This window comes from Falco peregrinus, chromosome 5 (genome assembly GCF_023634155.1).
Source record: "Falco peregrinus isolate bFalPer1 chromosome 5, bFalPer1.pri, whole genome shotgun sequence".
Classification (NCBI taxonomy): Eukaryota; Metazoa; Chordata; class Aves; order Falconiformes; family Falconidae; genus Falco; species Falco peregrinus.
In genome coordinates, this window is record NC_073725.1 from 113770159 (window position 1) to 113788122 (window position 17964).

General features: G+C 40.6%; 1 protein-coding gene across 2 annotated transcripts; it reads right to left on the reverse strand.

Moving 5' to 3' along the window:
* Positions 1 to 4542: 4542 nt before the first annotated feature.
* On the reverse strand, positions 4543 to 17962 carry ATRIP (ATR interacting protein). 2 transcript variants are annotated; one of them, XM_055806957.1, is made up of 13 exons: positions 17461 to 17962; positions 16383 to 16465; positions 14706 to 14876; positions 13930 to 14045; positions 13490 to 13650; positions 11988 to 12083; positions 11072 to 11201; positions 9159 to 9890; positions 8373 to 8515; positions 7666 to 7757; positions 6663 to 6746; positions 6153 to 6402; positions 4543 to 4844 (listed from the first exon to the last, which is right to left on the reverse strand). In XM_055806957.1, exons 1-13 carry the CDS (start codon positions 17801 to 17803, stop codon positions 4777 to 4779), a joined length of 2469 nt encoding a protein of 822 aa, XP_055662932.1. In that variant the 5' UTR covers positions 17804 to 17962; the 3' UTR covers positions 4543 to 4776. The 2 variants fall into 2 exon arrangements, with proteins under 2 accessions (XP_055662932.1, XP_027648115.2); XM_027792314.2 differs by lacking the exons at positions 16383 to 16465; positions 17461 to 17962 and adding an exon at positions 15860 to 15939.
* Positions 17963 to 17964: the final 2 nt, after the last annotated feature.

A 17964-nucleotide genomic window follows, 5' to 3' on the forward strand; every position in this document is an offset into this window, starting at 1 on the left:
TAGTCTTCTCTGCCTCACCTCACCTTTTTATGGTCATCTCCACTAAGGGTGAGCTAGCCATGTTACAAAGGATGTCCTTCTGTTGTAAAGGAATTTCTTTAGGTTTGAGATGCAACCAACTTCTTTTGTCAGTACAGGATAGCGAGGAGGCTCTGCTTGGTGTGGTGAGGCATGGGCCCTCTGGTTCCCTTGGGGCTGCAGCAGGCTGTCGAGGTTTGGAGGCGATTCCGTTTCCATCTCAGTGCTGTTCCTCCCCTCCTGCAAACTGACAAGTCAGGTGGCCGTTTCACTAGAATGAAGAAACGGTTCAAGATACTTATAAACTAACCTCTGATGTCCCATTTCCCTTACCGCAGTCAAAACTTTTGGAAGCAGTTACTGGAGACTTTTCGTTCCAACATTCCTTGCTCCTGCAGTCGGTTTTTGGGGTTCACTCTCCAATGTTACTTTGGCCCTGGAATCGGGTAGGATCTGCTTTACAGGCTGCTGGGCAGGTGTTGCAGCAGAGCGGTGCTGTAAAGGTGGTCTTTGGCAAAACAGATTGTTTAGCTACATTTTCAAAATACCAACCTACAATATGACTAATGCATAGACAAAATTACTGTTCTCTGTTATCTCGTGATAGGAGACTGCAGTTATGTGGTTGGAATATGATGACCCCTATGAAAATAAACTAGCTGTTTTCTCTAATTTTCAAAAGCAGGTTACCACTTCAGCAGCTACGCAGCCCGCTATTTCATTTACAAGCTTTAGGACTAAAACTTTTAAGATTAGTCTGAGGGGAACTATACGTACCTGTTGCTGGGACAAGGTGCTCAGTGCATTGCTAGCTCTTTGCAGCTAAACTTCATAGTGAAGGTGCTGACCCTCACTCTTGGAAGCATTTTGATCAGCTTCAGCCACAGTGGGTTTGTGGATCTTTATAGCTCACAGACCACCTTTTCTTATGTCTGCTAAATTGTAATCCATGATGGTTTAATTTTTAACATTTACACTGTAAACATAAGTTTGCATTTGCTATTATATTCATAGCAGATAAACACAGTCTCTACACAGGCAGATCGGAACGGCTGCGCTTGACCTTAATGTAACCATAAATAATTAGTATTACTGACTAACATAAAAACATTATTCAGTGGTTAAAGTAATGTACTGTTCTAATAATCTGGCACAGACTAACCTCTCTTAAGCAGTAGTTCACACTAGTGGGATTAGGAATAAAAACTCAGGTCAGATGTTGCATGCTAGAGGATGAGGTATTTTGCATTTGCCATCGTCACCTATTACAGCTTGGTTTATAAAAAGGTGTTTTGAGGCCTGACATGTCACAAAACAGTTGTTTGTCTGTGGCAGTTCACTTTGATCAGGGGCTGGACTAGTAGATGACCCACCGAGGCCCCTTCCAACCTCAACCAGTCAATGATTCTGTGAGTTGTAGAAAACAAGGTGTTGCCTGTGCAGATTCCCTCCCTAAATACTTTAATCACTAAAGCATCATTTACTTTATCTCTGTACATAGTTTTAGTAGAAATAAACTACTGTATGTTTGAGTCCCTGCAGTACCTCCAGTCCTGGAATTGCCGCAGGAATATGCTTGGCAATGCCATGATGCCTCCCGCGCTGCTGCTCTTCAAGAGAACAGGCATAAAGCTGCCTGAGTAGAGGGCAAGCTAGTAGAGACGCTTGTGTCCTTCATCCAGCTCCTGCCTGGCTTTAGTCCTGTCTGCTCAGTGCAGTTTGTTGTGGAGGAAAATGCCAGCTACACTCGGCTCTGCTTTCAGCCAAGGGGAGACTCTAGTTGCCATCCCCATGGGCAAGAAAACAGATGGATGGCGGCTGCTGCTGCTGAGGAAGATAATAATCATGTACAGAACATAACTAGTGGATTTTGTTGCTGCTCAGTACTTCATTAATCAGTGCTGTGATGGATGCCAAAGTAAATTCCTTTTCTCAGTTAACACAGAGGCACAACTTATCTATAACATGTTGGCAAAATGCAAGCTGGCCTTGAAAAAAAGAGCTGCTATGCTGTGAATTCCTCAGGGAGTGTCTGATGAGAACAGTCCGAGTTCTGTTATTTTTAGGTCATGAAGATAGTAAAGCAGTAGCCCCGTAATTTATAGCCCCAAAATTTGTAAAAATGCTTCAGTGTTTGGTGGGGGTTTTTTTCAGGGTATGATCAGCTGTTGCATACATGACTGGATCTCTTTTAATCCCAAGCAAAAAATCCAAAGAGAATGTAAACAGGGAATAATTACTGAAGGTCAGTATAGTCTTGCAATGATCCTGACAAAAGATTGGTTACTGCAAATGACTTCCCAAATAATGAATTATGGCAGTTCTGTCCGTATACTGATGTCTGCATTCTCCCTTCAGGAGAAAAGCTTTGCTTTCCCTTAGGAGTGTGAACTGTTCAGTTACAGAAAAAGTCTTAATTTTTAAATGCTATGGTTTAATTTCATAATACCATGACATTACTATCACTTCTACCAGTAAAGATGTAGGGTTTGGGATTGGTTGGTTAGTATATAGCCTGGGCTATACCACTTTAAAGTCAAAAGTGGGAAGAAAACTGTGAATGTGCACATCAGGGTGTTGTCTGTTAAGAGTGGGTGGATGGGAGGGGGTGCAGTGCCAGAAGGGAACAGCTAGGGCTATTTTCTGAGCATTCTTTTCCACAGATAATGTTTGTTTATATAGTTCAGCAGTAATACACTTCTCTTTTTCCCAAGTTGCCATACACACGCCCTTTAGATGAGGCCAGGAATTTTCTTAAACAAGTTTTTATAACTGGATTGCTTCAGCAGTTTGCAATTGCTTAACTGGTTTTCATCCAAGCTTCTCTTAACAGTTTATTTGGTGCATTCACCCAATGAAGGGTTTAAATGCGTCTTATCTCTAAGATTATGTTTAGAAAAATTAGGTGGTGATGAGAGCACAGAGCAGTTGAAGAGTGGTGGCAGGTCACTATATATTGGGACTATCACCGTTGTTAGGGCAGCTCTAAGTTTGCCACAGCTGTGATCCTGCCAGATACTGCTTCACCAGTGCTCAGGCTCACAGGGCTATTTTTAAAGACTTATCTTAATATTTATTTCAGTTTTGGGGAGGGAGAGGGCTTTTACCTGACATTCTCAAGCTCTTCTCTCTAATTCTAAAGGATGGGAAGTGCTGTGTTTGGCTTTCGTTTCTTGTTGTTTTGTGGTGGTTTTAATGCTGAAACCTCTCGATTGTGTCCTGTCCAGTGCTCTGGTGGCGGCTCTAGTTGTTACCACACAAGCATACAGAGGACTCGGAAGGCTCTGCTGTTACATGCCTGTGCATCCTTGCTTGCTGCATTTAAGCAGGAAAATTGCAGTTCTCTAGCTGCTACAAGGGAATTGAAACCTGTTACTGAGAGCAGCAGCTGGCAGCTTGTGCTTCACAGAACCAACCAGGCCGTGCTGGTTGGAGGGCTGCCAGCTGTGGCTCACGGAGGAGGCTGAGCCCTAGGCTGTGTTGTAGGTAGGAAGCTTCACTCCTTCCTCCTGAGAGCTTTGGCCTCAGGGAGATGCTGGATTGTTACGCTGGTTACTCCCTCATCGCAGGTTCTGGGAGTTTTCTTCAAAAGCAAAAGCCAAGTCAGGCGTTTGTTCGGCACACCGGAGTGGGGCTCTTGGCCCAGGCACACCCCAGGGCACGACGCAGCCTCGGGGTATGACCAGGGAACTGGATGTTCTTTCCAAGGGCTTCTTTCCCACTGTAGTACTGTCTCCTCCTCCTCTCTCTGGTTCCTGGAGCCAGGCTTGCTCTGAATCAAGTATCTGTCAAAAAACCAAAAAAACTTCCCAAATAATTTAAAAATTCAAACCTGTAGGCTCATTTTACTAGCACTCATGCTTCCCTGTTTAGGACCTACGGTTCAGCTGATCCCTGCAGCCAAGTATGACACCTGCTATCTGCGACTGTTCTTTCAGGCTTCAGTGCTGTATCCTAGGAAGGGGATGCTCATTCATCTTCACTGCACTGCCTATCCAGATACTACAACAGAAAAAACAGTCATTCTGCACACACTTAAATATCCTTCTCTCACCTAGTAAGACAGAATGCTGTCCTCAACATTACCACCTTACTCCTCTAAGGTAACTTTTTCCCAAAGTAAGTTCTGGTGTTTTTTGCTTTGGCATCTCAATAGTTACGCTTTCAGCAGATTCATGGAATTGAGGAAAATGAGTGAACTCAGCTGATCACTACAGAGCTTTAAATTTTTTGTTCAGAACTGAACTGCCAACTGCAAGTTATTTCTAGAAAGGTTCTAAAAATCACTGTTTACTAACATCAACATGAAAATTTTGGAAGTCAAGCAACAAAGTTTTACAGCTGCAAGAGAAACGTGTTCAAAAGACTTTCATACAAAGGCAGTGATCCCAAGTATCTCAGCACATTCAGCATCATAAATTAGCTGTAGTCATAGTAAAATGGAGAACACATAATGAAATTTCCATTCACAGCAATTTCATAACGGATGAAATTCATAAACAGAACCAGTCATCAACCATTCAGTGGTTTTGCACAGCAAAAGAGTACACTGCAGTATAATTCTTACATCAAAATTTCTTTGCTTTCAGCTATGTTTAGATGACACTTAAACACAACAAAGAAATGTGTCTTAGTTGGACTGCATTTGGGTACGACTTTCAGATTATCACTTAATAAAATAGGTGATTTAAATTTCAGATTTACACTGGCAGTGATTATTAAGATTTAGATGAGGATGGACAGACATCTGTCTGTTAGCTAGCTGGAGTCCATTCCTTGGTCTTCTGCTTCTGGCTCAGAAGGATACAATTCATCCAAAACCAGTTCTGCAACAACAACAACAATATGTTTCAGAGTCATTTTTCTACTTGACGTAGTAAAGTATAGCTGGTTTGCATTTTAAAATGTACTGACTATAGAAGGCTACAGCAAACAGCCTTCTTCAAGGTTTCATGCCAATGGGTCTTTAGATACATGTTTTGTCATACAGACTTCTCCCCTCCTTTAATGCCTTTTAAAGGAGAGAATGATCATGGGCAGTCCATTAAATTTGGCTATTAGTAGAAAACCAGTAAGGGACACTATTTTGCAACTAGTTCTGACTACTTGTGAAATTTAAAACACCCTTTTTGTTAACTAATTGAAAAAAGTCACTAGGACAAAAGCATAGTATTTTGTGTTTCAAAGGAAGAACCTGGATGCTAACTACGGGTTTGCAAGCACACACATGCACCACTGTCCTCAGCACAACAAGCTGTTACACTGGTTTTTTGGTCCATTCCCAGCATAACTAGACAAGGTGTTAGGCGCCAAGTTCTAGAAAGCCTTGGGACACTAAGCAATGAAGAGTGGAACAAATACATGGTGCACCGTTCAGCATCTCAGAGAAGTCATGAATAGTGGCATGCTTGCATGACCTGCCTTACTGATGCAATACGTACACCAACAGTGAAGGATTTATCACTCTGGCTCTGAGTAAGACCAGATGCCTTGTGTGACATCTTGTAGCAAACTACACACCGACATAAAAGCACAGTCTTCACATCAGCTCTACGACATACATGTAAATACTGCCACAAGTGAAGGAAGAAATGGCATCAAGGTACAAGGAGGAGAGGTGATTTCATGAAATTAAGTTGCTCTAGGAAATGGACACCAGAAATGTGCAAAGCAAGAGGCAAGTCCTGAGGGACATGGGCTAGAGAAGCTCTTGGGGTGATGTAAGAAGGTTGGGGGTAGGAGAGGAAGAAGAGACACGTTAAGGATGCAGTGGAGGAAAAAAAACAAACAATTGGAGAGCAAAGGTGTAATGCTTGTTAGAGACTTGGAATTATTTTTTTTAAATAAGGTAACATACAGTACAGATTGTTCTACTAAAGAGAGCTGGAGTATAGGATTTTGTTTGAACAGATAGTGGGGACATATTTTTAACACTCTTACAGAATAATAGTAGAGTACTGATTCACTGTAATGAAGACTGAGAAGCACTAGTGTGGACTGTCTTCAGAGATCTGAGCAACAAACTTCCATGGTATTTGGTACATGGTACTTGTTAAATGAGGAAAGGGACAGAAATGGAATTTCTATTCCTACAGCGTGGAAAAAAGCCAATGTTATCATTTGACTCATTTTACCTTCACAGGCACTCAATTTTTGAGTCTTTTTGAGAGTGGTTCTTATGCCTGGCATGGCTTGGTCATACTGATGGAGAACTTCCAAACAGTGTTCATGAAACAGTTTATCTTTCTGAGACAGGCTGTGTAAGAGTAAAACAGCATCCCGTAAAAACTGAATAATTTGTTCCTTATATGCACACAAGCTGTTTTCAGATCTTCTAATCTTCATCCACTGTCTATGTAGCATTATAATTAGTGCCTTAACCACCTGCAAGAAGAAAAAAAGTGCCTCAGTACACAAAGCAGAGGAGCAGAAAACTTATTTAATTATGAAATTTACTGATTAATCTCCTCAAGCTTCAAGATTTCAAAGTATTTTCTAGCAAGCAAGCTTCCTAGAAGGTGGCATCCTGTGAAGTGCAGTACACTTCTGCCTCATGTAGCTAACAAAAGGGCAAAAAAAGCTATTTCAGCACTGAGTACCTTTAAGATTTCAGTAGATTTAACGCAGCCACTGTAGTGACGTACCTCGAGATTACACTGGCAGTCTGTACCAGGTAATAAAACCACTGGATTGGAGCACCGCATACACCTTGTCAGGAGTCTAACTGTCTATTACAAAAACACACAGATTGCATTATAATGAGTACTAGGGTTCTGCGGAACTATCAAACAATTGAGCTGCAAATAAAAAGAGGTAGAAATGACATTTCATTACTAGTTTCAAACATTTCTCTTTTTTTCTTAAGTTGATCTTTTTTACCCCAAAAAATTGTTACAAGATTTTTCCTGTAAAACTTTGCAGACATAGCATTTGCTTTGCACAGAAACCTTTTCAACTTTCTGATGAGAGAGGCTAACAAGGAGCAGTGGGCCTTTATTCACTGCATGCAAATAATATATTTACACTGCAAATAATATATTTACACTTAATGTAACGATGTAGGTAGGGAGATAATGAAAATGGTTGTAAATTCTTTGAAATGAGAGCTGAAGTGGAGCAAATAGTAGAAACTCAAACAAGTCACTATTGTCAGTACAAACAATCCAAGTTCAAAAACTGTTCTTCTTATATATGACCACGACAATTATATGGCAAGCTCGCTTTTCCACAGACTACAATATAATCCTAAGTCATCGCAGGCTGCCTTTTATGTTTAATAGCTCATGAGGTACAGTTCAGAAGTAATTAATACAATCAAAATGAATCACAGATCATGCTTCCTTTTACTCCTCTGTTGATCTAAAAGCAAAAAAAAAAAAAACCTTAGTGGTGAATATTTACAGCCATCCTAGGATCTTTCTTGTTTTTTCAGTGACTTAACTATGACAGTTACGACTGATGTTCTCTTTAAGAATAGTTACTGATTCGGTTTCAAGCAGCTACTCTAAATCCCTTCCTGCAAGCCAATACTTTAAGTGTTCTACTTCAACTGGAGAACTTGTTTTCAGACAATTTGTGCATTGCCCTGCCCTCCCGCTCCCCCAGCTGCAAATAGCAGGAAAAAGCATATGAACAAACAGTTGTTACCTCTTGTTCCAGCTGAAGCCAAAGCATTTCAGATGCTGATTTATCTGGTCTTGATGTAATATACATGTACAGTGCAAGAAGAAGGCAGGTGTCTGAAACAGAGATGACTTTGTTCTCTTCCCAGGTGGTCAGTTGTTTATGACAGAAATTCATTTTGTCACACAACAAAACATTTCAGAAAAGGCACAGAGTGCTATCCTGGGACTCATGGTACAGCCTCAACTACTTGCTTTACTTCAGACACCTTAAGCAGTGCTGGAGAAACTAGTATCCCTAAACTTTGTATATGCATTTGTGGTAATGCTGTCCTACCTCATAAGGAACTTGACAAAGACTTATTTGTGATGCAGCAGACTGCAATTCCTAAACGCAAGAGTATTGCGAGCACAGACAAATTAAAACTTCAAAACTCAAGAAAAGCCCTTTTTGCATCGTCAACCTTTAATATAATAAACTTTCATCTGGAAGGTAGTTTTTTAAATCCACATGGGTATCAAAAGCACTGTATGAAGACAGATACCAGAAGACAACATACTCTTCAAACAGAAACTGAAACACTGCACTAGAAAACAAGTTTTCAGGTAACACAGTGGGTTTTTTGCCTTTGGGGGTTTTAACACCTTGAAGCAAGGCCTGTTTGCATTACCTTTAGTCATGCTAACTAACATCCAGCTGACAACAGTTCTCTGTGTTATGCAGTCTTTTACCTGAATGAGAACAAAGTTGTGCAACCAACATGTGGTGTTGAGCAAGAACAGACAACAGTCTCACGGTCAAAAGGACAGCAGGCAAAGGGGTCTCTGGACACAGACAATGGAGCAGTATCTGGCTAGTCAGTAAGTGCTGAAAACTTCAAAAGAAAACGCAGTTAGAAATGGGAAATGCACTGACAAGTCAAAAATACACTATTTCTTGTACACAGCACTGTAATTTATGCACTTGTAGCCGTACAAAACACACCTGATCTCAACTTCTGTGTCATAAATACAAAGTATACTGAAAACCATACTTTGTTACATTTAGCAGTCTGCAATTCATACTATGTTTGTGTATGTTAGATCATTAGCAGATGCAATGCCTCACTTTTGAGAGTGGCGTTTTACCTACCAGAATGAAATCTTGAGCTTTCATTCCTTACACATCTCCCAGCAATTGCAAAATACCCCAAATTAATGTTATTGATATACTGATCAACTGCACATGGCCTTAAGTTTCTCACTTTCAAGTGACAGCTATACAATGAGGCAACAGCATCTGCTTCATATAAACATGATAAACAAATCTTGTTACTGAGCGGGGTCAATTACCACATTCATTGGGAGCAAGTCAGTAGAAAGATCCTCAACTGCTTCTCAAAGGTTATGTGGAAAATGTGATAATTCTCTCATATATGTCAAAACTTCTACCATCATCTCCACAAACTAGTTTCAATAGAGAATGAAAATTGTTAAACAGCAAAGTCTGAAGTAATTTTAAAGCTATTGCTGACTTACTTTATTAGCAAGTCCATTGTTGAATTTTCAGCTAATTTCACCAAAACTTTTAGGCTTTGGTTCAATACACTATCAGTTTGGGAGCCTCTTGCAGCAGAAAAAGCTAAAACCTGAAGCAGCTTTTTAAACAAGGAATGTTGAGCTCGATCATTATTGGGAGCATCCTGTGGAGCTACAGGCAGCCCTCCTTGCATCCTGGTATCTTCTTTATTATCACACTGATCATCACACAACACGCTTTTGTCCATCTTGGAAACCTGTTCATCTCCAGCAGCAGAACTTTTTTCCACCTCAGTTGACAGCAACATGTGCACAACATCCCAGCTATAGAATGCCAAATAATAAAGAACACCCAGTGACACAACTGTGGTTTCTTCAAGAGACAACCTGAAGTCCTCCTTACTTGACACCGTATTTGTGTTGGTTCCGGAAGAAACAGCAGAATGGTTTCCACAGGAACCATTTACTGACTTGTCTGCCAATTGTACTGCTTGACAGTACGCACCAATATGGTGTTCTACCAAGGGCAAGAGATGCACCGCGCCTCGGATCTTGCAGCGCGTCAGGTGCAAGAACTCTCTCTGGCTTTCCGTTCCGCTTCCTTCATATAATCCTGTGTCCATGGCAATCAAGTTCAATCCTGTTAGTGCAAGTTTCTGAGCTTCTTGCAGGGATACAAGAGGAGCAATTCCTTCTTGAGTTGTCCTGCTGTTGGGTAGTTGTGTGGACTTCCTATCCAAATAAAATGAAAAGAAGGGAAATACTTCAGAAGAAAAGGCAGAGAACATAGTTGCAATTTGAGTTATCCATATTCTGGATCTAATAATAGAAAGGCTAGAGTACTAAGAGATGTCTGTTCCCAAAATAAAACGTAAATTGGGGTAAAAACCTCCTACTCCTTGATACCTGCATGGAAGAGCAATTTCAAAGCATTCCTAGGTCTTGTGAAAGCAGTCAGAGCTCACAGCTGAGTAACTTAAGCAGCTCATTATAAGCCACTGTCTGAAACTACATTTCAAACACTGGCTTTTTGATTTCATGCTTCTGATAACATCATATATTCTTATCTTCCCCGATGTTATTTGGTAGCTTCTGGGAAGAATATCTATCCACTACTGATCTGTAGTATGCAGGGGCCTTTAAAGGACTACAGCAACAACTGAAAAGTATTTATTTGGCCAGAGAGAGTTCAGCGATTAACTAGTCAAACTGCAGCTACAAAGACCAAATGCACCACTTTTACTTGCATAAATGGCAAGGGCAATGAGACACGAGCCTTGTTATGAACCCACAAAACTCAAGAATTACTAATAACATATTAGAAAAGCAAGGGCATTTCAGGAGCTACAGTCTAATTCTTTAGAGTGAAAAATTATTATAGGTTATATCCAATATTCATATTTAAAATGCTTTACCAGTCACTATAAACACATCTTGGAAAACTGCACATTAATTGTACCTTACAAATTGCACATAGAATAGACTTCGAAGATATAAAGCGTACTGTTCTTTTGATCACATTTTCAGCATTTTCTTCCCTCTTGACTCATGATCATGTTTATATGCTTCCCTCAACGCAATGCAAGTTTTATGTCCTTAGGTGGTTAACAGCAGCTGCTAACAGTCGCTGCCAGGTTTTATAGAACATATTCCTGTGCCTTCCCTTAATATATATTAACCTAGTTTATCTCTTTACTGTTGTTCCACTGTTAAGTATCTATGATAATCAAAGATTAATAATCAAAGATGCAGAATGATGTTCCAAATTTGCATTAAATGGCCTAAGCAAAACAGCATTTAACACAAAGAATGAGCTGTCCCACATGATAAGCATTTCTTACTATGGAGAATGCCACTATACTAAGAAAACGTCAGATACAGTTTAACAAAAAAACCCAAACCAAACAACTTACGTATCCAAATAGTTAGGCTGCAGTACAGCTCCAGGCAGAGGCTCAGAGTTACTGCTAAGAAGATGGCAGAGTCCTAGTAATGACCCAGGAACAATGGGCTGCTTCATCAGTGCATTTAGTAAGATAGAACCTGAAAGGATACATAATTGTCTTTGGAGTAGCTCTACCATCAACTGCAACATCAACAAAAAATCAGTATTTCAAAAGATTAAGTCTTATTTGTAGTGCTCTCAGGCTCAAAATAATTTTTTTTGTTACAAATCTTCTCTACAAGAGAATGATTTTCAGAAAAATTAAAGATATGATTTAAATATTAACCAAATATATTTAGAGATATTTTAATTACAATCCCATATTAACAAAATAGCTTGATCCAAATGATCAAGTATATTCCAATTATCCTGATGACTTGCCCTCCATGTTCCAGTCCAGACATTAAAATTGTGTGACGCAATTCTATTCTGAATTGGAAATAGTACCCTGGAGACTTCCTAGTGTTGACTGTTGTAAATGTTGCTTTATTGTTTCTGCCTTCATTAAAAGAGAAAAAAGCTACGATTTTCCTGGTTTTATGTTTACAATAGAAAGCATAATATATTAATACTGAAAGAGCCAGCCTTGTAATAAGATGTCTCTTGATCCATATCCTTCCATAGAACAAAACCCAGGCGAACTTTTTTCTCAAGCAGAATAACAACACAAGAATGTTGTTAGGATGCAAGATAATAATATAACCTAAAATGTTTTACTGCAAAATCACAATGTTCAAAGGAAAAAGCGACTAGCTGAACACCGCTGTTCGGTGCAGTGGCATTGTAAGTAGCAGGCTCCTCATCATGACACTGCTTAGTAAAGGCATCTGAGCTGTTCCTCAGAGAAGTAGGACGTAAATTCTCTTTTAACAGAATTAAGTTACCTTGTGCATTTCGTTTAGGTACAGAGTTGTAGGAACCGTTTTTTCCCATTGCTTCATGCTTCACGGATAAAACTTCAGGATGGGTTATCTTACTGTCTAAACCAAACAGTAATTATGAGTCTATTACGAAAATTACATTGCTTATATATCTGTGCCGATCCTTTACACATTCGGATGGCCATAGGTGTTATATAGTCAGTAAACAACACAGTAGACCAGTAAACAACATTTGTCTTGTGTAACAGATACATCAAAAAATAGTTAAGAGCTGTGATGCAAGTAGAATTGCTCCCCAAAATAAATTGGAAAAAGTGAGTAAAATTTCAGCTTTACTGTCAGATGTTCCAGATTGTTCAGTGCTATTACTCTCAACCTTTATTTTAGGAAAAAAAAAAAATAACTTGAGTTGAATTCCCATTACCAGCAGAAATTTACATGGCTACATTAAAAATAAATATTAAATTATTTAAAAAATAAATAAAAACTGAGCATTTCATAGTCTTTCAATCATCTATATATGTCACAATAACTAGTCAAACAAGCCAAAAGTCCTGCAGGGTTCAGAAGACAAATAATCAAGTGTGTTTTTCAAACAAATAGGCATATTGAGTGTTCCTACCATAATGAACAATCAGTCAGGAGGCCAAAAGAATTAGCAACACTAATGCTTTAAAGGCTACTGGTTTTCTTTTTGATGGAATTCAAAACTGCCCATATAGCTTCAAATTGACTACTGTAACTGACAGTAACATCTCAGATTTTTCATGACACTTCCTGTAAGGGTTAGTTGATGATATCCACATTTCTTCCATTTATTATTTCTTATTGGAAACATGGCAGTCAGCTGCTATAAAGAACTACCATTTTTGTTTCATATTATAGCAGTCTTCAAATACATGCATGTGTTCATGTCCTAAGCTTTACTCAACGCCATTTCCAGACACAATTTTGTGAGAATTACTGCCCTACACATAAAAGAGGAAATGAGTGTACTGTTTCAGTTGCTTCTTTCAATACAGCTAAATATGTACCCTTTAAAATAAAATAAATTAAAAAAGGTCAGCTTTAAAGCCAAAACCAGGAGGAGTACCAAAAAAATGCATTAGCTGACTAGCAGAGCGATTCAAGAAACAGGCAAATTATTTCCTGTTCCTCTTTATTCAACGAGAAAGGCAGATTAACAATTTTGGTATTTTAGTTCATCATGTAATACATGAAAGCTTTTCATTACAGCCAACAGTCACTTCACTGTTGACACCTTGGCATCTGGCATATAGGCGTTACCAAGGTGTGAACTAAAATGATCCTGATGCAAATTTCAGTCATAGCTATTTAATGCCAACCGGTATAAAACTTAAGAGAAATCTAAGCAAAAATAAAATAAATACTTGGTTTTCTCTACAGTGAACCGGTGAAACTGTTCAGTCACATAGCACAAATCCTTATTTACAGCAGAATGTTCATATGCAGCTAAAAATGTTGCAAGTTGTATATGGGTTTACCTTCTTTGATGGAAGTAGTCGGGGCAACCAAATTTCCTGAAGAACACGATGGTTTAGTGGACATTTCAGCACTGAAGGATTCCTTTGTAGGAAAAGATTTTTTTCTAGGCTGTGGAGAACATCCTTCTGAGTTCATTTGTACTGCAAAATTCTTTTTAGGGCTAAAATAAAAATCAGACAGATGAATCAATATTTCTTTTGTAATTATTTTATTAAACAAGGGTCTATTTACATTGATGTTCCTTTGCTACAAACTCTGCATTTCTGTCACAGATACAAGGAAGGCTCTTTTTGAGTCAATTCCATAGAGGGCAACAGATGTTTGGTTGTATTTTTAAAGACAATGGAGCTAGGAGTTACATGAAGAAAGCAAGCCTCTTCAATAGTTTAAGCACATGTATTGTAAAAAGTAACACAAACTCATTTTCCAAAACTCCCACCTTGGCATTAAAACCGTCTGAGTAACATGTTTATTTCTTTCACAGTTCTGAAGTCGCACTCTTAATTCATTCATTTCTGCATCTTTGAACTGCAGCTCTGACTGTAACGACAGTATCTGAAAGAGGAATTAAAGACAGTTTTACTGTTACCAAATAATTTATAGAGATGGTATAATGGCAAAGCAACTAGAATTACCGTAAGATTTCAAGATTACCATCTACTTACTTACTTTGAACTCTGCGTAAGTTCCCCATTTTTATTTATGTTAGTCCAATTAATACTACCTTAGAACCAAGCGCCAAAAGTTCAGGCAAGAAACATGTGACTTGTTAAGACAGACCAAGCGCTAGGCAGAGCATAGCTACACTGTGGCTGCTAACAGCAGAGTAAACAGGACAAAAGCAGGCACTGTCCTCTTCAGGGCTTTCAGAAAGATGACTGCAACAGAAACAGCAATCCCATCAGAGTCATAAAGCATATTCTGTCGCTTTTTTCCATTTTAAAATAAATCCCCATTTTAATGATCTTGGGATTGCTTAAAAAAAAGGCAACAAGTAAACAAAAACCTCTACCACTTGAATTTTACTTTTATTTTAGCGGAAGAAAAAACTCAGCAAGTTCTTACAAATGCTTTCTTCTAAGTAAGAAAATAAATTTCCATCACTTGGAAATTTCACACAAATGCAAAAAGCCTTTGACTAGACAGTCTGTGACATATTAAGTCATAAAATTAGCTTCTGCATGTGATATGCCGGTAATTGACATATTTACAAACCTTTTTGAAGAACTCTTTTTCTTTTTCACTTAAGATCTGAGAGTTTTGCTGTTCCAATAGCACGTATGATCTTTTCTGTTCCTCCATAGCATACTCCATCTGCTGCATTGAGTCACGCAAAATTTTAATTTCTCCATTTTTACTAAGTATTTCATCCTGCATTTCTTTCAGCTGCAAACAGATGAATTCCATGAAAGGATGTATATCACTGAAAGTGAGCATTTATATCATTATGTGGTTGAAAATCAGGTATATTTATACTTTCTAGGGAGAAAAATGCTCCTGTAACACAGCTGAGAAATTCTGCGATGTTGCTTCTAATCTTTTTCTGATTAAATCAGGTTCAGCTACTGTGATCTCTAAGAGAATTGTAAAATGACAGCAAAGGCGTATCTTTGTATACCATCCTGGTATCTGTCAGAGACTATTCTTCTCTTTCCCCTTCTCTGTGATTCTTTTCTTTTTTTGAGAATAAATAAATTACTAATTGTTTGGATGATAACAATGATAATTTAATTATATTTCATCTAGCATGGCAGCCAACAAGCACACTGTCCTAAGACAAGCTACCACTCCCAAACAGCATCTTCATGAGTTACAGAGCCTCTAATACTTTCTGAACAGTCATCACCACTCAGAGACAAAACTTTGGAGAGAGAATAAATGAGTTACTCAGAAAAAAGCATGGAGAAAAAAGCAGAAAAGACACCTCTATATATGCAGAATTATGGTTTACCCCTATGTTGAACATGGTGTACAGGCAGGAGCTTCCCCAGTAAAAAAGGACATAATAGAGCTGGCAAAGATTTGGAGTACAGAGGTAAAGGTGACAAGAGAAAGGTAAATAGAGTAGGACCCTCGATCTGGGAGAAAGCACAACCGTGAGGAAACAAAGGTCTGTCGAGGTGTGAGTGCTATACACAAGTTATTCCTTGTTTACTGCCCCTCAACATCCACGGCCCATCCACTGAAAATCACTAGGTATAAAGTTCAAAATAAAATCAAAGAAGAAATTTCCTGACACAACCTATCATCAAGCTGCAGACCTCTTTCACACTAAAAAGGCATTCAAAACCAAATACACAAACGTTTAAAAAAATACACTGAAGAGTATTAAACACAAGTATAATATTTCTAGGTCAGGAAGTACCTACGTGAAATTCTACCAGAGGCTAAAAGACTGTCCTGGTGAAATACCATCATAAACTTGCTCAGGTCTTATGTTCTTCCTAAGCTGCCAAAAAAGGATGGACTCAGTACAGGCATTTGTACCCTCTTACTTTTCTGCATCTATTTCTTCCCCAGAGTATCTTGCCATAAGGGTTCATCAGAAGGTAAAATAACACAACTTAAAAGTGACTTTACTTTCTCAAATCATGAAGTTACACAACACAAGTCTTGCCAACTAGCCGACAGGACAGAGGAGAATGATGGGAAACAAGTAAAATTAGCAAATGCTAATTTGACAGTCTGAAATGATCAAGAAATAAAATATTGCTCTCACTCTTAATATAACTAGATTTGTTTCTAGTATGATGCTTTTAACAGATCCATGGATTTCAAAGATTAGTAATCACCTGGATTAGAACGAGATACTTGCAAACTAACTTGTCCCACCTTTCAGTTAGCCCTATCAAAAATTGTGATATTTAGAGGGGAGGGGAAGATATTGCTAACCTTCTGTTTAATTTCTTCATGCTGTGTTTGCAGTACTTCAAACTGGAAAGCATCTCTCATCAGACTATCTTCTGTAGTGCTTACTGTTGCAGAAAAAAAGCCAAGATCTGTTCTGAAGCACAGGTGATGTACATACATCACTGATGACTTCACATCAAGATTTTGTTATTTGCCATTACATACCTCTGAGTATCTTAATATTTGTGCTGTCACTACAAACAGGTAAATGGCATGCATCTAACCACCACAGTAACTTTTTTTAGAGCTTGTGCATCAATCCTTAAAACAGAGAAGAAAACCCTCCCCCCAAAATATTTCTAACACCTTAAAACAGTAAGATGACCCAAAGTAAATGCAAGCGTTTCCTCCAAGACAATTCTAGTTAAGGCACCCTGCACAAATAAGGGTGAACTGAAAACTTTACCTGGAGAGATTACAAATGTTAGCACTGCTAAAACATGCTTACAGCATGTAAGCCCAATGTACTTAATGATGAACAAAACCCTATATCCTGTACGCTTTTTCAAAGCAAATCTGAAAATCAGCTGTTAATATGAGAGATATTATGCGTTTAGTAGCGAAAGGTAACCATTAGGGAAAAAAAGATCTGGTAGCCAACATGCACAATACTATGATACTTAAAGCATGATAAGAGGTTATGAAACTCGTCTGTTTTATGTAACACATTTACCCTGCAGTAGCGATGTGACAGGTAAGCATTACCACACACACTGCTAGGGATCAGCTCCCCAGCACCGTTAGTTTAATGCGATGTGGCTGCTCGGGTGTTACTTCTGCAGCTCTTCCCCGGCTCTGGGACCACCCGGCAGCCCCCCGAGGCCCTACCAGCCGGGCGGGGTGGGCGGCAGCAGCTCCGAACGGGGCAACAGGCGCTTCCCCGCGGAGCTCTGTGCTGCAGGGCAGCCCCGGAGCCCCGCCGCCAGCACCGCCCGCACCGCCTCTGGCCGAGGCCGGCCGGCCCGGGCAGACCCGCAGGCCGCCAGCGTTCGCCGAGGAAACGGCCCGTGAGGCCGCCGAGGCGGGACCCGCCCCCCAGGCGCCGCACGGCCCCACCGACCTGCCGCGGGGACGCTGCCCCGGCGCGGCCCGGCGGCCGCAGACCCCAGGGCGCTGCCCGGCCCCAGGGCGCCCCACGCGTGCCTCGGGAGCCCGGCCCGCGGCGCGGCGGCCTCCTGCGACAGCGCCTGCGAGGCCAGGGTGTCAATCTCCTCCAGGTCGTCCGCCGTGAAGTCGTCGCTGTCCCCGAAGGGGTCTCCCGGCCCCTCGTCGGGCCCAGCCGCCCCCGCGCTCTTGGGGCGCTTGTGGGGCGGGAATCCGTTCTCCAGGGCCCCCGGAGGGGCGGCCCCGGCCCAGCCCGCCCCGCTCCGCTTCCGCGGCCCGGGCGGGGGCTGCGCCGCCATGCCGGGGGGCGCTGGCGGCCTCGCCGGTGGGCTCGGGGGACGCACTGACGGCCTTGCGGGCGGACCCCCACCGGGCCCGCGCGCCGGCGGCCGACCGCGCCCACTGACGCGCCCCCCGCCAATCAGCGGCGGCCAGAGCTCCCCTCAGGCCAATGGGGCAG